At 36.9% G+C, this 22,447-nt stretch overlaps 1 protein-coding gene and 1 pseudogene across 4 annotated transcripts; one reads left to right on the top strand and one right to left on the bottom strand.

Annotated features, from left to right (window-relative positions):
* Window positions 1-1,381: 1,381 nt before the first annotated feature.
* On the top strand, window positions 1,382-16,378 carry pld3 (phospholipase D family, member 3). 4 transcript variants are annotated; one of them, XM_058388295.1, is made up of 13 exons: window positions 1,382-1,547; window positions 2,709-2,794; window positions 3,662-3,735; window positions 4,228-4,278; window positions 5,343-5,488; window positions 6,365-6,545; window positions 6,761-6,878; window positions 7,235-7,362; window positions 8,228-8,425; window positions 9,566-9,705; window positions 11,166-11,331; window positions 12,808-12,907; window positions 15,010-16,378. In XM_058388295.1, exons 3-13 carry the CDS (start codon window positions 3,697-3,699, stop codon window positions 15,201-15,203), a joined length of 1,461 nt encoding a protein of 486 aa, XP_058244278.1. In that variant the 5' UTR covers window positions 1,382-1,547; window positions 2,709-2,794; window positions 3,662-3,696; the 3' UTR covers window positions 15,204-16,378. The 4 variants fall into 4 exon arrangements, with proteins under 4 accessions (XP_058244278.1, XP_058244276.1, XP_058244279.1 ...); XM_058388293.1 differs by lacking the exon at window positions 2,709-2,794; XM_058388294.1 differs by lacking the exon at window positions 2,709-2,794 and having other exon boundaries at window positions 1,383-1,463.
* LOC131352074 (homeodomain-interacting protein kinase 4-like) lies at window positions 15,779-22,071 on the bottom strand (annotated as a pseudogene).
* Window positions 22,072-22,447: the final 376 nt, after the last annotated feature.

Below are 22,447 nucleotides of genomic sequence, written 5' to 3'. Positions count from 1 at the left end.
TGCTGTGACTTTTGGTAGATCTCTTTAAGATTAACCATTGCTTTAAAAAAAAGAAAAGAAAAGAAAGAAGAAGCAAGAAATAAATGACACAATAGGCAATAAATTGCCTGTATGATGTGAGTGGAGAGTGGCATACAAACTGACCAACACGATTTACTGACCACTGACCACACACACACACACACACACACACACACATTGGTAAACACTCCAACAACCAGACAAAAGACTGTTTAAACAGAACACCTGGAGTCAGTCTTAATTTCAGGCAGTGTGTCCGGGTTTCCTGTTTTAACCGGGTGTTTTGAAAACTAAAGGGGTTGCAACCCTAGAGGAACTGTTAGGTACAGTTACCATCACAAGCTAGCGGTACATAGCAGAAATGAATTAACGTAAAGTCTCTTGTCACCTAGCAGAAAAAGATAATTTGATAACAACTTTCCCTCCAGGAAACATATCACACCAGGATTGCTAATAATCAGCAAATTGCACTAAACCCTGGCAAAATCTGCGAGCTAATATAACTGTGGCATGCTTGTGGCTTAAAGTAGCACTGAAGTCCCTGAACCATGCTGTAGATAAAGAGGCTAATTAGCTTATCAACCAGAGTTATCAACCAACTAGCAGTTCATGATGTCATTTCTTATTCCTTATCTTTAAACTATTTGGGTATTTTAGCATGTGGACACAGTGAGTAGCATTGCTGCTCACAGATCCAGGGTCCTAGATTTTACCCTGAGCTTAGGCTTGAGTCTGTCTGTCTGCCTGGAGTATTTACACATGCCCTCTCTCAGTCTTTTTGCATGGGTTTCCTTGCACCTGCCAAAAATATAACAGTAAGTGAATGGCTAAAAGAAATTGTCCAGTGACACCAAGACCAGGATAATGATAACTGAAAGTGAGTGAGCCAGTAATGCAGTGATAAATAGTGTGTTAATTAAATGTAGAATCATTTTGGGAGGCCATATTGAGATTGCGATTGAGATCCTTTAGGGCCATCTGCTGGAGAAACACCAGAAGCGCCTTTCACAACAAAATAAACAATAAAGCTTTTAAATATATAAATATATTTTGTAACTGGAGCAGACAGTGAAAGAAAGGGAGTAATCAAGATGTCGGCTATAAGCTATGTATATATAGTCTTCGCTATTATTTAATTTAAAAATATGTATATATATATATATATATATATATATATATATATATATATATATATATATATATATATATATGTATATGTATATATATATATATATATATATATATATATATATATATATATATATATATATATATATGGTTGATTGACATAAAAGCAGGAAGACGTCGCTGGACTTTCTTTCCTCCCATTGGTCGACTCGTTTAACTCTGGTCACATGACCGCACGTGCAGTAGTGAGAAGTCTAGGAAACCAAACACACACATATCGGACGACAGACGAGCTTTCGTTTAGTTTCAGTTTTGTAAGTTGTTATGTATTTATAATTTTCTTAAGACCCTCAATCAGTCTGGCTGTTCATCAATACAGGAAAACATTATCATTAACGGTGAGACTGTTGTTGTTGTTGTTGATTAGTGCATGGTCACTCTACATTTCCTTAGAATGGAGCTAGATGTAAACAACCTTTATAATAATAGGTTTGGTTAGAAACGTTTGCATTTAGTGTATAACGTATAATAATCAGGTTAAGTCGAGTCGTTTGTGATCGACTTATTTATTAATAGCCTATAATAGTTTCTATGTTTTACTATCTAGAAATGATACCGTACATGTACCTTTTAATTAGGTGAAGATAGTGTTGGTTTCAGTGATGCTGACCATTTCTAATGGTCAAGCCTGTTTTGGAAAAAAAATAAAATCTTGGAAATAATGATCTCATCCTAGACAGCATTTAATAACTCCATGACATGACGAAGAGGGAAGGATGGAAAGTGTTGTGGGATATTTTGTGATAAAAGTAGATCACATTAGACTTTAGACACATCTCAGTCCATTGTACTGGATATTGTGTTATATAGCACACATGTCACACTTTTCACTGATCAGTGCTTAAAGCATTGCCTTATTCAGCTTTGTCATTCGTTTTCACTTCTCATGTGTGTCTTAAATGTGACATGAGTCACTTGTGCACTATTTTTACTCACTAAATTTGAAGTGGCTGCAAAATGTTGTACGCAGTGATGTATTGTATAACCGACACGTTTATCAGCACTTTTCTAATACCAGAAGGTCTTAAAATATTGGTGGATTCAGTGGTCAGTCATGGTAGAATCAGTGTTTCAGATCCCATACATGTGAAGAATTCTATGGGATTTTTGAGAGTATATAACTCTCATGTAGTTCAGAAAAAGAAGCTGAGCTCTCCTTCGCCCTGAAGTGCACTAACTTGTCCCATGATGCAGCATACAACAATATGTGAATGGTTTTGAAACAGATACCGGGCGAATAAAAAATATACATAGCATTCTGAACGCTTTTGGTTAAGTTAGAAAGGTAGAACTGAACATATGAACAGTGCTATTGGTTCACCTGTATTTTAATACTGAAGGCAAAATATGACTTGAGATTTGGATGTTTAATTGACTTTGTAGCTCATGATGTGTGTGCGGTCACACGGGACTTCTTCCACATGACCAAAAACTGAAGAGATCACCTGCACTTCCTTCATTTTTTCCCCCATGACTTGAAAATCCTCTTCCTCTTTCAGGCTGCATCGTGGTTTAGGAGTGTGAGTGTGTGAGTGTGTGAACAATGCAAAGTCATCAAAAAACACTCTGAAGCACTTTCTGCAATGTAAGCTGCCTGTTCTATTCATATAGAAAACCACCGTAGTTAGGAGCAACAGCAGTTTTTTATGAACAAACACACACACACACACACACCATAAACATGCAAAAAAAAAAAAAAGTCATCACTGCAGATCATTCAAAGTGAGGATCCACTTCATGTTATCACATCCAATGCAGCCTTCTTAATTCTACTAACACGACAAGCTGGATTTTGTCTTTGAGGGGAAAAAAAAGCAGGAATGTTAAATGTAACTGAAAATTATGACATCCTGTGAATTAATAAATAAAATAAATATTATTGTTATTGTTAACATATTGTGTTGGTTATAAAAAAAAAACCAATTCGACTCACCATTTTATATATTCCTTTTTGTTTCAGGTTTCTTAAGCTATAAACCTTTCTGTCAACTGTTCTGTTGAAATGACTAAATGTTATGCGCTTCTTTCAGTTGGAAATTCCTAGACATCTTTTTTTTTATAAAATACACCAGTATAAAATTTCTAAATCGAAATATTTGCCCAATTTTTTGAATGGCATATGTGCTTTTCATGTTGATGTATCCCTGAAATTGCTTGAATAGCCTTTGCTGAGTAGAACAGACAGAAACTGCTTTAAAAGTGAGACAAATGAATGAACTTTAGTAAGGTAAAGTCAGCAAGAACCTAGAAGGTATGTGTCCTTACTTTAGCCTCAGACTTTGATATATATATATCTGCCTAAAGATTCAGCCTCCCTATTATTGTCATGTTGGGAAATGGACAAATGTCCAAAGGGTTTAATTTTCTCTTTGTAAATATGAATAGTATGAATAGTAGTGTGTTTTAAGGTCCTTGCTTGATTTCTGAAAGTGTTTGATATTTTTCCTTCTAGTACCTTTCCCCCGTTTTGCCTCTGATGCGTCTGTGATGTCTGCAAGCATGAAGTCTGATATAGCATATGTAAAGGTACAGTTTTGTGTGTATAAACATTCTTTATATTCTCTCTATAATTGCAACTGACAACGTGTTGGTCTGAAGATATTTAGAAATCTGAAGTTAATGCAGTCTTAGTCATACTGCAGGGTTTGTTTGTAATTTGGGAATAGGAAAGGGTCATGCTTTTGTCAATAGACAATTATAGTAAAATGTTAGAACTCTAATGTGATTTAATATAGATTAGACGGCTGAATAAAGACCATTTGTCAACCTACAAAAAACTTTGTCTGACAAATAATCTAATTTGCAGCTGAAATGTGCAGGAATTTTTAAGGGTTTTGTAAAAATCAGACAGTGCAGGGTGTGATAAAGTACTGAATAAGTCTAAAATGTCTGTTTTAAACATTAAATATCTGCCTACAGTTTAAGAGAGGCTTATCAGACCAGGAACTAAGGATTTATTATGTATTATTTGTTTGTGTACAAACTCTGGGTTAATTTGCTGATCTTATTTCTCTTCAGATGGCCGATGTGGAGTCGAGTAAACGAGAGGGTCTTCTGAAACTTCAGAAGGTACAAATACAGTGTAAATAAGCCACAATTGACAAAATCTTTTAAGGGATTCATTTAATTGTATCTTTTATATTATGCTTGTAGAATGGGATTTTTAGTAACATTGTGTGAAACCAAACATTTCCACCAGATTTACAAAAGCTTTAGAAACGCTTTATTTTCTTAGTAGTCTCTCTCAAAGTCTTGGTGAGACCCAAAAAAACATCCATTTAGGACAAACTCGCACAGCTGAAATGACGAGTAAACAGCAAAACAGGCTTTACTGAGTAGTAGAAGTAAAACATATTTACAATTCATAAGTTTACATACGACTTTCAGAATCTGTAAAACATTTTTTAAAAAAAAGGAAGAAAGAAAAGGATAAAATGCATTCAGATTCTTTAATTCACCAGTGCAAATGTTTGCGCCTTTTGTAATAGTTGTGTACGAGTCCCTCTGTTATCTTCAGAGATAAATCTCGACATCATATAGCCCCTGCTGGAAAGAGGTCAGATATGTATAGATAAGTATAGAATGTGCAGCGCCTGGAGGATTTTTTCTGAAGTATGTTATTCCTCAGTGATTATGATTGAGTTGCCTTACTTGCTTACCTAAATACAAATTTTTACTCTAATCTGCTAGAGAAAACAGGCTAGCTAACATAGCTATTGAATGACATTAGACTACATGTTCCCAGGCTAATGTCAGTAAGTTTAATTAATGAAATAAAGCTTTTACACCAGTGTGAGAATATTTAGCTACAACAACTAAATAGGATATAAGTGCAGGAAGTGCATACAGGTATTTTCATTACCACCGTAGACAGCTGGCCATTTTACAGCAAGAAAAGGAAGTATCATGACAGGTTTGTTTGTAACAAGAGCTTCCAGTGTCTCTCATGTGATTGGCAGGACAATGGTCAATTCCATCTGGTTAGCGTTTATTCGCCTTGTCACATGGCAGCTTCATGTTTCTTAGTGAACACACGCGTTGACCTTCACTCTTGGGATTGAAAACTGTCGAAAAAAGGCTTGATTATTCTATGTCCTTTTTAACACTGTACATTTGGGTGTGTGTTTGTGTAGTATTCCAGGTGTATTCTGATCATCAGCTGTCTTACTGCTGTGCTGCTCATGATGTTTAGTCTCCAAACACTACTTATTCCCTCAATTACAACATCAGGCATAAAGATAAATGCTTCGATTGCACACACCTGCACTGACAAATGCAGGTGAGAACAGACACACACACACTTGTAGAGACACACATCTGTGTGTATAATATATGTGACTGCATTTACACTTGGCATTAAAATCAAGCAGATCAAATTGTCAGCCAATCAGGACACAACAGATTTCTGTGTCTGGATATCTAATCAGACCTCTGTTGCCCACGCAATATTTAAATAAGTCTGCAGAGGAAAAGTCGACCTGAAGTGGTGGGTTTTCTTTTAAAAAGTAGGAGGAGATTTTACAAATCTCGTAAAATGAGAAGGATGAAGAGGTTTCAAATATTACTAAGGTGGATAGCTAGCCTAATGGAAACAGTAAACGGAAACCTATGGGTCTGGGAATGTTGCCAGCTATGGTGGGAAAAATGTGTGTACTTTAGAATATGAATGGTTCTACAACTTTCGGATTAGAAAGCAAACTTTTCATTATATTTGTGATCTATTCCACCCTTGATTGTACTGTATATTGTGTAATGGTAGTGGGTGAGGATTTGTTGACCTGTGAATGCAGAGACGACGGCTGGATTGTGTTTACATTATACTAAGATCTGATCACGGCGCATCCCCGACTACCTCAGAACCAGGACACATTGGTTGGATAATATTTTGATCACAAACGCGTTTACACTTGTCTTTTCAATGTGTACGTGGAGATTGCCAAGTGTAAACACAGTCTAGTATATCTATTTGTCTGTCTATTTGAATTGTTTCAAGTGAAACTGTATCCCTACTGTCCTCTTGTGTTTTATGTAACACACTGTATATAAACCACTCTTTTCCTGTGTTTCCCCCCTGACTGGTACTTTTAGACAGTTAGTGTTTAGAATATATATATATATATATTGTGTGTGTGTGTGTGTGTGTGTGTATTTACAGACTGGTTCTGGTAGAGAGCATCCCAGCTGGCATGGAATTCAACTCGTCTGTTGGTCATCCGTCCATCTATCAGGCATGGCGGAGTCTCTTATCAGAGGCACAGAGCAGTCTGGATATTTCTTCCTTTTACTGGACCCTCACTAACGAGGACACACAGACACATGAGCCCACAGCCAATCAGGTGAGGATAGTTTGGCCATGAAGTTATACTATTATGAAATCTGAACACAATATCTATTTATATGATTGTCTCATTCTCTGTTTTCTTCAGTCTATTACCTTTCTTCCAGAATAATACATTATGATTAAGATGGTTATAGTAATTAGCATAACTGCAGGCTTGTCAGATGAGGCATAATATTTGTCATAATTCTGTGGTATTTTTCTGCAATATAGGGTGAGGAAATCATGCAGGAACTTGTAGAGCTTTCTGGGAAAATTTCTGTACGCATTGCTGTGAACACTCCTCAGGACAGACAGCCAAAGAGTGACCTCCAGATGCTCGCCGATGCCGGTCGGTCTTTCTGTCTGCCTGTCTGTCTGTCTCACATAGCTTTAATGTATTGTGTTGAGCTCTGATGAGTTCTTACTCCACTTAAGTATTTAACAGCTCATTATTCCATTGCCTCTGTTTAATTTCTTTATTTTCTCCGTATTGTTCCTTATCTATCACCTATCTTCTCTCTGTCTGATTTCAAAAAAAGGCCATGAAATATAACATAAAAACCAAACACAGTTTATACTCACAAAATTTTTTTATGAAACATTTTATTATTTTATTTATTTATTTTTTAACATAAACTAAGTTAAGGAGTTTTTGTTCTTTTGAGCAGACATGTTAAATGGGTTGATGTATGTTTTGTCTATAAGGTGCTGATGTGAGAGATGTAAACATGAGAGAGTTAACCACTGGTGTGCTGCACACTAAGTTCTGGGTGGTCGATAAGAAGCACATTTACATTGGTAGCGCCAACATGGACTGGAGATCCTTAACTCAGGTGACTTTATTATATACAGCATGGTGGTAAATAACTTCTAATTCTGTATTTGTGTCAGCATTTCTGTGCCATTTCAGTGTTTGTTTGTTTATTTATTTATTTATTTATATATTGGTACTTGGTAAGAGAGGTTAATTGTGCCTTTCTAGCATCAGTTAGATTTCTCTTTGTCCAACAATATAGCTGTGAACCTGAAGGGCAGATCCCATCTGATTAGCCATGAACCATAATGCCAGTTAATCCCTTATCTCATTATTTTAGTTAATAAATATTATGTCACTATCATATTATGCACATATCATAATAACATGGTAAACTAGGATAAGTTTTAAAGAATATTCTTATTTTAATATTTTTATTTGTGCATAATAGCAAAAAGTTGAAAAAAGTCTTCTCTCATAGGGGAAATGAATTCTATTTAGCAAAAAAGTCTAATTTTTCATACTTGTTATTCATTAGAATTTTTCTCAGATAGCTTTTAAGAACGCCTCTGACAATAGAAGAACATGTTAAAGTATTTTTTATACCTGGATCAGGAAGCTGTTGCAAGGTTGCAAAGACATGTAATTACATGCATAACACTAGACATGTTAACACATGTCATTATGAGTGGGAGAGTCGACTGTGTGTGTGTTTATAAAGAAATGCCTTTTTGACTTTTGGGACACCTTGTATTTTCATTAAGAATTATGAATAATATTTATAATGTGTTATATATTTGTTTTGGTCCACTAACCACTATGATGGGAGCTTTAGTCACAATGATTTTTTTTATTATTTAATCCCATTAGGAAAAGAATGAGTCTAATAAACCCCTCCAACACACACGTGTTATACTTATGTTCAATTTTGGCTCTCTCCTCAGGTGAAGGAGCTCGGTGCTGTGGTATATGACTGTAAGTGTCTTGCTGATGACCTTGAGAAAATATTTGAAGCATATTGGTTCCTTGGCACAAGCAAGACAATACCCATTCCTTGGCCCAGCCAGTACTCTACAGCCTTTAACAAAGACACACCAATGCAGCTGCCAATCAATGGGTCAGACTCTAGAGTTTATCTGTCGGTAAGAGATCTATATTTTTTGCAATGACTTTAGTAAACATAAAATATAGTTATAGATACAGATAAACAGCCACCAGAACATCTTTAGTGTGCCTTGGCATAGATTCTGCAATACTCTGAAGCTGTACTTGAGTGAAAAACACCATTCTTCCCAAGGATATTCCGTCCATTTGTGTTTTGATGAAATCTCTAACATCTCTTCCATGCAACTTCAAAAGCTCCCATAATGGTTACATTTCATTGGGAGATCTGTGTGTGTGTGTGAATGTTGATAGCCTATGATTTACATTGTTTTCATGCTCCTCAAACTATACAGTAAGCCTTGTAAATGGGGTCAGGCTCATCCTCAGTAAGACCACTCCCATCAGGATAGTAACATTTCATCATAAGATAAAGGTGATCAGTCAGAATTACTTTGTATTGACTTGCAGTAACGAGTTGCATCAAACCGAACCAGCAAAATTTCTCCTACTGCATAACAGACTCATTGTTTTTCCTTTAATTTGTCAGTCAGTTGTATATACACATAATTGTGATTATGTAATTATGCATATCATTTAAGTAAATCAATAAGTAAAAGAAAATCCTGTATTTAATCCATGTCCTTCAAATAGAAATAGTGTTTTTCATGATGTCATTACTGTTGCCTCACAGCAAGAAGGTCCTTGGTCTGAATCCCGGGTTCGAACGGGCAGGGGCCATTCTGTGTGGAGTTTGCATGTTCTCCCTGTGCCTGCATGGGTTTACTCCGGGTACTCTGGTTTCCTCCCACAGTCCAAAAACATGTACATTTGGTTGATTGGTAATTCTAAATTGCCCATAGGAGTGAGTGTGTGTGGTTGTCTGTCTATATGTGGCCCTGTGGAACTGGCAACCTGTCCAGGGTGTACCTGCCTTTCGCCCAATGTGTGCTGGGAAAGGCTCCAACAGATCCCCGTTTCCCTAGTTAGGAATAAAGCGGGTATAGAAGATGAATGAATGATGTCATTATCTTCACCATCATAGCAAAGAATTAGATTTTTTTTTCTAATTATTATAATTATTTGATGTTGATTTCATTAAATCGTTATATGAATCATTACCGATCTATAATTTTAAATTGATTGAACTGATGATATTCTATATAATTATATCTTTGCAGAGTGCTCCTACATCTTTGTGTGCTGAGGGTCGAACTCCAGATCTTCAGGCCATTTTAAGCGTCATTAATGATGCACAGCAGTTTGTTTACATTGCTGTGATGAACTACCTCCCAACTATGGAGTTCTCAGATCCTAAAAGGTGTGTGTAATCACTGACAATATGGAAAAATGATATCTGTTCTGCAGTATTTGTGTTTACTGTAGAGGTATTCAAACTAGAGCCCTCCACTACATTTAAATATGACCTGCAAGCTGTTTTGAAAATAAAACTATGAAGAAAATGAGAGCTCCTGGTTCGAACACTAGGTATCAGTGTCAGGTCAAACCATGTAAAACAACAGAAGGTAAAAGTGGAACAGCTCCTGATCTTCTCCAAAGTAGGAGTATGATATGGTTAATTTAGTTCCATTTTATTTGTATAACATGGACATTGTCACAAAGCAGCTTTACAAAAATATATAAATTATAAACTTATACATTTATTCCTAATGAGTAAGCCAGGGGTAATAGTGGCAAGGAAAAAGTCTCTGAGATGAAACCATGAGAGAAACCAGACTAAAAACAGAACCCATCCTCATCTGGGTGATATCGGATAATGCAATTATAAATAATTTACCTTTTGTAACTAGGAAATTCAGTGTAGTTTTAAAATGTAGTCTATTTTGTTGAAGTTATTAACTGTTCATTGATGGACTCTTGTATAACTCGTGGCAATTGCAATCATAAAGCTACAATAGCAATTATTGTCCAAAGCCATTGTAGCAAATCTGTTTGTATCAACCGCAGTCCAAAGCCTTCTTCATTGTTCCTAAGTGGCACCATCCACAACAGTCTCATGTAATATTAGGCCATCCATGTGGGGACATCACCAGCAAGTGGTTTCCAAATAAAGAGAACTCTGACCAGAAGTAGGGCATCAGGATAGATGAGGCCAGTCCAGAGAGCAGAAGGGGTCAGGAGCAAGTGGGACAGAAAGTGTGAGAGAGACAGATTATTGGGTAGTTTGTTGCCAATGTAATGGTAAAGGACTGTGGACCCTCTGTTCGGAGTGAAAGCAGGAACTTCGGCAAGACTAGCTATGACAGCATAACTAAAAGGGAGAACCAGAAGGTAACACAGATATGAGAGTGCCCTGGGACATAAAGCAACCAGCCACTCCACCGTCAATAACCCTGAGTGAAAATATGGTGGGCGGGGTCACAGCATCCAAACCTCCAGTTCACTAAAACCCTATATACCCATGAACCCTCCAAATCTGCCATTTGCATTAGATAAACTTTTCACAAAAGGGCTCAATTAAACAAATGTTTTATTCAGCCTAAATGTCAACATGGAGTATATTTACACTGAATATATTTATTTTACATTTATTGATTTGGCTGAAACGATTATCCAGAGGATCTGATATGTGATATCACTCTGAGCTCTCAGAGCTATAACTGCTGCACTTCAACTGGCCATCCACGCCAAGGGATTGGTCTGAATTATAAAATGGATATATCATTAGAATTCATGAATTACACTTAAAGAATTGTTATTTGTGCTGTTCCACTATCAGCATGGAAAAGCATAGTTCCTTTGACCTTTTTTGTGTTGCAGATACTGGGCTGATATTGACACTGAGCTGAGGCGTGTCGCATTTGAGAGAGCCATTCACGTGCGTTTGCTGATCAGTTGCTGGGACAGCACGTCCCCGGTCATGTTCCCATTTTTACGCTCTCTTGCATCTGTACAGGATTCAGAGAGTAAACTGGATATTCAAGTGGTAAGTGACAGCAAGAATGCATGTAAATTTTCACACTCTGTGATGCTGTACAATTAAATTTGTCTTATACTTTGAACAGAATAAGAAACTAGTGCCCCATTTCAATACTGTTTTTACATGCTCCTTGACCTACAGCAATCTGTGTTTGTGTCAAGAGAGCAAAATTGCTCTCTGGGTGGACTTCTCAATCAAATCGACTTTATACAATCATGGGCTTCTGTGAATTCGTGTAGAAGAGAGCACAGTGCCATCCTCTGTATTGTTTATTATATTTTCCTGTTAATATAGAAGGAGGACCAGTTAAAAAAAAATTCAGTGGCTAGGGTCATATGTTTAAGAGGAAGAATGTGTTAGATAGGGGATCAATTACCCCTATCTGTTTGTTTTTCCAAATTAAACATGTTAGATGACCTCTTGGAGAGGTGAGGGATCAAGTCATCATAAATATAGTCAGAGCCGGAACAAAACTTGCCAGTAAAAATCGCAATCTATCTTAATTTAATTTCTACACTACCAGTCAAATGTTTGGACACACCTTTTAATTCAATGTTTTTTGTTTAGGGATTTATTTTCTACATTCTAGAACAATACTGGAGATTTCAAAACTATGAAATAACACACATGGACTTAAGTAATCCATATGTAACGACAAAAAAAACAGTCAGTTGTTATTTTAAGACACGAAGGTCAGGTGTTCTGGAACAGTTCTTGCAAGAACAGTATTGTCAAGTGCATTTGCAAAACCCATCAAGTACCATGATGAAACTGGCTCACATGAAGACCATCCCAGTAAAGCAAGACCAAAACTTACCTCTGCTGCAGAGGAGAAGTTCATTTAGAGTTACCAGCCTCAGAAATCACCAATTAACAGCACCTCAGATTAGAGCCGTTATGAAGGCTTTACAGAGCATCAGTAGCAGACATATCTCAATATCAACTGTTCAAAGGACATTATTGTGTATTTCACCGCCTTCAGCATTGTTTTACGATGTAGAAAGAAATAAACATCAGGAAAGACCATGGAATTAGAAGGTGTGTCCAAACTTTTGACTGGCAGTGTATGTTTTTTTTTTTTTTTTTCCAAGTTTAAGCCACAACAATGAATTATTTTGAAATAATAATATTAATAAAAACATATTTGATTTTCTACATTGGGTTTATGAAGCAAATTTGTAAGCAAATCACCAAGAAAATCACTTTGTGTTTTCTCTATAGTATTTTTAAAACTCTGATCCACATGGTCACCATTTTCTTTTTTCGGTAAGCCACTGGTGTGCAGTAAGTGCAGTTCTAAGTTGTGGTGAGAAGTCAACGTGGGCTTTCTAAAAACAGTATTGAAATGGGATGAAGATGACATTTACATACACATGATAATACAACAAATGTTGCCTAACAAATACTATATAGTGTCTAAACCGCATGATTTTTCCTACCATATGAACTGTATTTCTGGGGGGTGTTTTGTTTTCTCTGCAGAAAATTTTCATTGTTCCCAGCAGCCAGAGTCAGAAGAAAATCCCCTTTGCTCGTGTGAACCATAACAAGTACATGGTGACAGACCGAGTTGCCTATATAGGTATGGAATTGTGCATCTCTCAATCACCTGTTTAGTTAATATTCAGCATTTGCTCACATATTTATGTGCAGGTACTTATTATTCACAGTTAGAGATATTCCGACTTAATCTAGAAGATCAATATTAAGGTCAATCCAAGAGTATGTTAATGGTAAACCTAAACCTAACATTGTTTTACTCTGCATTGAAACATCAATAACATCAATGAAGTTGACCGAGAAATGTCAGTGAAGGATGTTAGCTAGCAGAGTAAAATTGTGGCTTAACATGTTTGCAGTTTGAAACTTTTTTTTAACATGGAGTCCTACAGCCTGTCTGTAATACACTATGTGGCCAATAGTTTGGGGATATCTGACCATCACAACTATATGTGGGTCTTCCCTAAACCGTTATTACAAATTTGGAATTGCAGTAGTTTAAAACAGTGGCTTAATATGTGTCTGAGAATCTTTACCCTCCTTGGTTGGTAGCTGTATCATAAAGGAGACCTAACTGCTGGCTAGGAATTGCCCACATCTACATTAAAGATAAAATCAGGAAAAAATCCAGAAGAATTCCATAGTTTGTGAAACCAGAAATATTAACAGCTGTTTTAAATTGATAAAAACATAAAGGTAACCCAGAACATTGAAGAGAATAGTCAGGTAAAAAACATCTTGTGGAGAAATTTGTTAGCAAGTAGCCATTGAGGTCATTTCAAAATGCAGACATGTTTTTTTGTAACCCCATTTCTTTCTTTTTATTTACGAATGTATACTTGCGACACTGTAGGTGCATATGTGAGATCCTGTGGAACACCGTTTATAAACACTGGCCACAGGAATAAGGAGGAATATATACAATTCTGATATATAATATGTAAAATAATATGTAAAGTATAACTAGAATGTACCAGATAGTAAGTACAGAATAGTACTAGATACAACATACAAATGTACAGCTTTTTGGGGGTTTTTTTGTTCCACTTTTTATTATTTTTGTTTTCCATTTTTGAGGTTATATTTACAATGCAAGTACCAAAAAAATTTGCATGTCAGATACCTGTGGCTTAGAAAAAAGTGATAAGAATTTAACGTGTATACATACACTGATTAGACATAACATTATGACCACCTGTCTAATATTGTATTGATCCCCCTTCTGCTGCCAAAACAGTCCTAACTTGACGAGGCATGGACTCCACTAGATCCCTCAAGGTGTGCTTCGGTATCTGGCACCAAGATGTTAGCAGCAGATCCTTTAAGTCCTGTAAGTTGCGAGGTGGGGCCTCCATGGATTGGACTTGTTTGTCCAGCACATCCCACAGATGCTCGATTGGACTGAGATCTGGGGAATTTGGAGGTTAAGTCAACACCTCAAACTCATTGTTGTGCTCATCGAACCATTCCTGAAGCATTTTTGCTTTGTGGCACGGTGCATTAACCTGCTGAAAGAGGCCACAGCCATCAGGGAATACCGTTTCCATGTAAGTGTGTACATGGTCTGCAACAATGCTTAGGCAGGTAGTACATGTCAAAGTAACATCCTCATGGATGGCAAGACTTAAGTGCCATGTGCTCCCCAGGTAAGCAACGCACACGCACCCGGCCATCCATCCATGTGATGTAAAAGAAAACATAATTCATCAGACCCGGACACCTTCTTCCATTGCTCTGTGGTCCAGATCTAATGCTCACATGCCCAATGTTGCCGCTTTCTGTGGTGCACAGGGGTTAGCATGGGCACCCTGACTGGTCTGGTGATCATTGTTATTCATGTCACCTGTCAGCGGTCATAATGTTATGGCTGATTGGTGTATACTACTTTTCAAAGCAGTGGAATTTTCCATAATATTTTACTGAACATATTTGTATTCATTAAAACTTATACTATAAGGGCCAAATCATTTAAACCAGACGCCAAAATATTTTCTGTGATTATCACTGCAGCACATTCATTTCTCTTTGAAGTATCAGCATTTTTCTAAGTGCTCTTGATATTAATTATTGACAGTGGAATTAAATGATGCACAGAATTCTGGATGCAGCATCCATCTATGAAGTTATAGAATGCATGCATAATATTAGAAATCAAATTTCCTTTATTGTCTCCATTATGTGCAGGAACTTCAAACTGGTCCGGTGATTACTTTGTGAACACGGCAGGGTCAGCGTTAGTGGTGAATCAGACTTCAGCCTCATCCTCAGAATCCACAGTGAGAGAACAGCTGCAGGCTGTGTTTGAAAGAGACTGGGATTCCTCCTACAGCACTCCACTCAACCACAACAGCAACTTCGAACAGATATGTGAAATATAACACTGAATCAGCAGGGGGCGCTCGCTTAAAAATCCCTTATGTTCTAGTGTTATTTTAATGCATCCACATGAACTTTTATCTACGACTGAGGGCATGAACATGGAGGCTGGAACAATGTAGCTGAAGTGATTTCACTTCACATTTACACTCTTGGTTGCATTTACATTAAGCAGAATTCGCTTGACATAGAAGTTGACATAATGAAACACAACACAGATAATGAAAGAAAAATCAGATGACAGTAAGTTTGACTTTCAGTTTACTTGTTACTGAATTCAGTGATGATTTAATTGCCAATAAGATTGCAACTACAGGAAAATCAATGAGGAGAAGGGGGGGGAGCAAGATTGAGACACAGGACAAGATGCTTACTCCAGTACATAATTGACTGTTTTCTCCCTGCACTACATAAACCTTAACCCATAATGAAACTAATAAACATAACTGAGGGAACTTCACTAGGGAATCTTTACATTTTCACTTCTTTTCTTTCTCTTTATTTTTATTAGTATTTAGCACAGCACATCACTTCTAAAATGGAGATGTATTTAACTCCCCTTTTTTCTAATTAGGACTCAGTTGTTACAGGTAGCATTATAAATCTCTTGCACTTTGACACAAAGCGATGGTTTGGACAGAAATAAAAGGTACACAGTGTCCCCATACTCCTTGTAGTTCAGCCAAGATGTGTTTGGTGTCCAGGTAGGAGGTATGGATTTCTGATTTCCAAAGGTCTAAAACAGGAATGTACATTAGAAGTGATTTGGTTGATAATAAATTTACATTTGTTAGTGCGTTTGTAGCTACATTGAAAACCTAAAGATGCAAACATCAGGCCAAGCATGTCGTAGCTGTTGACTGATGATACACAGAAGGCAGTAATGCTTTCTTTCACCAAACACTCACTCACTATCACAGACACAGTAACATTCTACTGTTTTTGTCTATTGTAATAGATGGAATTTAAACCTGGTACTTGAGTAGAATTATGTGTTATTAATATTTTAGACTTTTTTGGTTATTTTCTCAGGTCAATCTATGTCTGGTCACTCAGAAATCACAGAATAATTATGCTGCTGTCATTTAGTTGCCTTAAATTTGTTCTTTTAAATGCATTACCATTTGAACTTATTATTTTTGGGGTTTCTTTTCAATGAATAAATACTTTTTACTCACTTTTTTTTCCCGCAAGGCTCTTCCGTAACCAATTCTGAGAATCAGTCGTAGATTTTCATTAATTAATGCAACAATTAATGAAAAGTTATTTATCAATCGTTTTTTAGACATGACTGTCCTGCTCTAACACACGTTACCACATCAGATTCAGTTCAAACACCCCATTCATGAAAGTAAAATCAACGTGTTGTGTATGGCAGATCAGTGTTTTCAAATTTCTTGGTTTCCAAATTTTAGACTTTTCCTGATGTAACACTCAATATTGAACTCCTCAGCTCTTTAACATACCCTTCATGAGGATTGAGGTAGATTTTCCACAATTCTCTAATGCACTTTTCAGTTTTCCGATTCATACAGCCAATCAGCTCATTTACATACCCTTGCACTGGGTTTGTTAACAAATACAATGCAATACTTTTTACTTTACTGATTTATCCTAATCATGATCCTTCCAAGCATGTTCTCTTCTACAGATTTGATAAGAAAAGCTTCAGAGTAATCTGTGATCGCTGTGTGTTAATGTACTTAATGTGTTAATGTGAATGAACAGCTGAACGCAGGCAAAATACAGAAATGAAAGCAAATATTCTCTAGCTCAGGGGTATGGTGATTTAGTGGTTATCACGTTTGCCTTCCTGCCCTGCATGTGTGGAGTTTCAGTGGTTTCATTAGGGTACTTCAGTTTCCATGCCCAGTCCAGAGACATGCGTGGTAGGCTGATTAGCATCTCTAAATTGTCTGTGAATGGGTGTATGAGTGTGTATGACTGTGTGCTCTCTGATGGAATGGCACTCTGTCCCCCACCTTGTGCCCCATGTCCCCTGGGATATGATGGATTTTAACTCTGCCTGATGTTTTGGCCAATCTCTGCCAAATACTCATTTTGAAGCAAATGCCTTAAACTGTTTTGCTTAACTTAGGTCTGGAGAATGAGACGATTATGTCAAAACTTTATTTATTTAAAAACTACTGTTCTGTTCTGTACTTTTTGCCTTGTTTCAGATTGTCTTCTGAAACAAAAGACCCACCCATCAATAATTTGAAACATCTCCAACCACATTTTTATTATGATTATTATTATTATTATGTGTACTCTCCATCAAGGCTGAATTCTTGCTTCCTTTATTTCATCTACAAGTTTTATGATTTCTACTTTGTGTACTCTCAGACTGATAGCATTTAGCATCAAATCTCTGTCTCACATCCACTCTGGATTCTCTGCTCTGATTCAGTTCACATTCCAGTAGAGATGGTAAGCCTGGCAATCCATTCTTGTTACCCATTTCCTGCTGAACACAGAACACAGTTAGTGGTGTATGTCTGAGATGAACCCAAGAAGAGTTGTTATTCACCATAGGGAGAAGATAGTCAAGATCAAACTGGGACCCTGGTGCTGTGAGACAACAAGGTTACTGATCTGTTGTGACACTGGGCCATTGTGTCATCTGTACACAGTCAGGTCCATAAATATTTGGACACTGACAAATTTGTTATTTGTCAATTTGACAATAGTCGATTAGCATTAACATTAATAAACAAGCTCAAAGTGCAGACTTTCCATTTTAATTTGAGGGTATTTACATCCAAATCATGTGATGTGTTATTTGAAACGGACACGCCTACCTCCTTAAGGTTTCTTCTTGAATTGTTAAGAAGGAGTTAACATACATTCTCTGCCAGGCCTATTGGTGTTTCTGACCCCGCACATTTTTTTTTCTTTTTAAGAACAAAACAAATAGTTAATTTGGCCGCAATGCGGTTTGTTTTGAATTTTCAGGCTATTGATGACTTGCTTTACTGGCACTTACAGTTCTTTAGATTTCATATTGACAGTTAACAGCAGGAACTTCCAAATCAACTCTAGCTGAGTGGCTATTGGCCCCTAACTTTTGGCCACTTAAAAAGGGTGGAGCACATATATAATGTGCTGTAATTCCTAGCCTGTTCAACAGTGTGGATGTAAATATCCTTAAAAAATGAATCTGTACTCTGAGCTTATATTAATTATTTAGATTCAACTACAATATACTTTGGTAGACTGCTAAAATAATAACATCTCAATGTTCAAATATCATGGAATGTTTGTATGTAGCATTGATTTTATTGGCAATATCCTGACGTATCCTGGTTTCTAAATGTGGTTGAGCAGACAGGAAAGCTATAGTAACTCAAATAACTCAGCTGTGTTGAAAGAATTCACAAGAAGTGAAACCTTAAGGCAGATGGGCTACAACAGCAGAAGACCACATTAGTTTCTATCAGCAAAGAGCAGATATCTGAGGCTACAGTGGGAAGACTGGAGCTTTTTCCTGCTAGTTATCCTATAAACTGCTGAAAGGCTAGATAAGATCAAAAACAACACTATTAGCCACAATATTTTCATCATATGTAAAATATTTTAAGATAATAGGTCTGAATTTTGACATACATGTGTTTGCTACCAAAATTCAATTATTAATTTGCAAATGCATTTTTTTCTAGCTGCTGAAAATGGGCTCCAAAATGGGTATCACAGCAGAAGGAGATGTGCTATTTGTATAGCTGAACAGTATATATATGCACAACTAACAAAAATTGCAATCTACACCTCCAATAAAGTGACTAGATAGGTGTAATAGTCATTCAAACCTTAAGACATATTTCAAATCAGTGAAACGATCATTTAAAATAATTATATGCTATTATTTACCAACAGGCCAAATGCCTTCTACTGACTGAGTTACATTATGTACAAAAACAATTAACACAAATGTGCTTTCTGCTAAGCATAAGATATTGACAATAAATCAGGAAAGTATTCTCTTTTTTCACTGTGTAATTACTTGCATATTAGGATGCAAATATTTATACCTTACAGTAGAGAGCAAACAAAACAGTGCCAAGGTTATAACATTATAGTGTGACCGAAAAAGCATAACACTGCGTTTTCAGTTATCTGTAAAGGAGTTTGTGTATTCCATAGTGTATTACTACCTCTGCTTTTAGGTCGCTCTTTTTCATTCTGTGGCCTGTTGATGGTGTCTGGATCAGTGCTTTCTGCAGCTCCTGGAGTGATGGATCATAATAACTTTGAGTGTCTGGAGAGTCAAGATGTGTAAGTGTGATGAATGAGTGTCTCAGGGATGCAGCTGGGTTTATTCGCTGATGGGAGATGAAGGCCAGCATTCGTTTGATAAGCTCAACCATGTGCTGGCGGTCTGTGATCTCGGCGGCCTCATCCTGACTGCAGAATGTCTTGTTATCCTTTGTGATATTTATGTTGCATAGCTGGTCTAGAGAACTGAAGATATATTTACGACGCTCATTGATTTCTCCATTAGGACCCTGCACTGATGGTCTCAGTTCCCATGCAAGTGCACAATGCTGATCTTTGGCAAGTTGGAAAAACAGATTGGTTTTTGTTGCCATGTTCAGCAGATGAGAATGCGGAAGGCCCTGAGTCTCACAGATGTAGCGCACTTCAAGCTCATTTACGCCTGGATAAAGGGGCCATCCTAAATAAAGCTCAGCCATCACACAGCCTAGGGACCACATGTCTAACTTTTCACAGAAGGGAAGTCCAAGGAGAATCTCTGGAGCTCTGTAAAATCTGAAGGAAGAAAAAAGAAATGTCCAATGTATATGCACTGTAATGATTAAGGCCATTAATATTGACATTTATTTGGAATTCCTCTCTTTATCATAGTGATCAAGATAAATACTGATAGAAATAGTGCAGTAAAATGCCTTTTCATGTCTTTCTGAAAAAACCCTGTGTGTCTATAATACTATAATCATTTAGAGAAATTTTCACTCTGTGTATGTATAAGTTCCATATACATCTTATATGCACATACCATCCTATGGAACACTTGTTTATGTTTATTTATGCAGATATCCAAACAGCCAATCATGTAGCAGCATCACAATGAATAAAATCATGCAGCTACAGTTAATCTTCAAACATCAGAATAGGGAAAGGTGTAAGATCTGTGACTTTTAACTGTGGCATGTGGGTGTTAGTAGCAGATGGTCTGGTTTGATGATTTCAGTAACTGCCTTCTCCTGGGTTTTTACACACAATAGTCTCTAGAGATGACACAGAACGGTGTGAAAGACAAACTATTTTAAGGGAGTTCTGTAGATTGAAATGTCTTGTTGATGTGAGTGTGGTGTGATGTGAGATGTGACTTCAGGGGAAATGGCCAGATTGGTTTGAACTGCCAGTCCATGGTGAGCAGGAAATCATCTCAGCATGCACAAAATATAAAACCTTGAAATGGATGTGCCACAACAGCAGATGACCACAGTGGGTTCTACTCCTATCAGTCAAGAACAGGAATATGAAGCTATCATGGGCCGAGACTAAAACTGGACAGTTTTAGTACTTTTTCTACTCTTCAACTGTCCAGTTTTTGGTGAGTCTGTGACAGGAGTGAAATTAGATATGGTCCCTACATCTCAAGGTTTGATGTTTGTGCATGCTGCGATGCTAAAAAGGTGATTATTTAAGCGACTATAGACTTCTTGTGTATGTTGTGTAAAATCCCACTTTCTACATAAATGAGCAAATAAACTGGATAGTGAATGTAAATAGCCTGCTCCTGTGTTACTCACACCTTTGTCCACATTTTCCAAAAGTTCATGAGTTAATGCAGTGATGTTTCTCTGTGTGGAGAAACACACAACAATTTTATTTGAGGTCAATGTAAATTGTAAATGCAGTCTATTTTTAGTCATATTTAAGTCTTAGCAATTCACCACATCTGAGAGAAACTGAATTTCCATATGGTTTTTGTCTCTTTTGTTCCCACATTCATTACCATCAGTAATATAAACTTTATTTTTCTATGGTTTGCTATTTATAATTTATACCACAGCACTGTCGAAATCTCTGGATTGATTGGTCAGAAAGTGTTGATTCATTTTCTATAGTATCAGCTCAAACTGTAAAACACAAGATTATATTAATGCTCTTATTGGTTTCTATAGTAACAACTTGCACATATGGAATGGACTCTACAGTTACTTTTACACCATTTACTTTTACAAAGAGCTGATAATAGAGAGTAATTCCAAAAAATACTCAGCAACAATACACACGTTTTAAGTTTTCTTACACTAGAAATTTGCACTGGGAATGTCAGTCAGTCAGACAGACAGATATTTTGCTCAGTTCTTTCCAAACCTGGACTGGATGTAGGGCTCTTTGACAAAGCGTACATCACTGAAAATGCTGGATGAGCCAAAATCAATCAGTTTGACCCTGAACGGAAATCTCTGCTGGTTGACAGTCATAATGTTTTCAAGTTTGAGGTCAGCTCCGTCAGGAATGATGGACAGTTTTCTGAGTTTATCTAATGCTGTCAGCATCTGGCAAGTAATAGTCCTGATGTTGCGCACAGGTAAAGGCCTGAAACCGTTCTCCATCTGCAGCTTGTATAAGTTTTTCTCCAGCATCTCAAATACCAAGTAGTGCTCAGTTGGGTCACAAAAACCTCAAAAAAATGAACTATATGACTCTCCATGTGGTAGCAATCACCTTCAGTTCATTTTCGATCATCTGGCTCCCAATGGCATCGTAACCCAAGATTTTGACAGCCACCATCTCTCCATCACTCTGTCTCTTGCATTTTACTACTTTTCCAAACATGCCCTTCCCCAGCATGTCAAGAATGTGATAGTCTTCAGTGTTTGAGTAAATAACAGACATTTCTGCATGCTCTGCTCCTCCTCACTTTATTTCAATAATAAACAGCCTGGTAAATAATTCCAGAACTTGTAATAGGTGACATCACATTACCAGACCATTCTGTGATAGCATGTTGATACTTGTACATTTTTTATCTTAAAGACAGACTTTTGCAGAGACAATCCTAGGAACATTTACATTTGCTCATGTGGCTGATGCTGTTATTCAACATGACTTGCATTTAACACAGAAGCAGTTTAGAGTTAAGCAACAATTAACCAAGCAGTTCAGAGTTAAGTGGATCGCTCATCGATGCAAACATGGCTCCTTGGTACTGATTTGAACTCACATTCATTCAATCGGCAATCCCTGAGCCATCATTTCACTATGCAGGAAT

Source organism: Hemibagrus wyckioides, linkage group LG04, assembly GCF_019097595.1.
Source record: "Hemibagrus wyckioides isolate EC202008001 linkage group LG04, SWU_Hwy_1.0, whole genome shotgun sequence".
Lineage (NCBI taxonomy): Eukaryota > Metazoa > Chordata > Actinopteri > Siluriformes > Bagridae > Hemibagrus > Hemibagrus wyckioides.
The sequence above is the reverse complement of the archived record's forward strand: the minus strand, read 5'-3'. Positions and strand labels throughout refer to the sequence as shown.

What these genes read in the sequence shown, in the direction of transcription:
- pld3 (XM_058388293.1), top strand. Translation starts at nt 3,697, where the DNA reads ATGTCTGCAAGCATGAAGTCTGATATAGCATATGTAAAG. An exon ending in ACTGGAGATCCTTAACTCAG is followed by an intron (nt 7,363 to 8,227) that starts GTGACTTTATTA and finishes CTCTCTCCTCAG; the next exon opens with GTGAAGGAGCTCGGTGCTGT. An exon ending in AGACCGAGTTGCCTATATAG is followed by an intron (nt 12,908 to 15,009) that starts GTATGGAATTGT and finishes CATTATGTGCAG; the next exon opens with GAACTTCAAACTGGTCCGGT.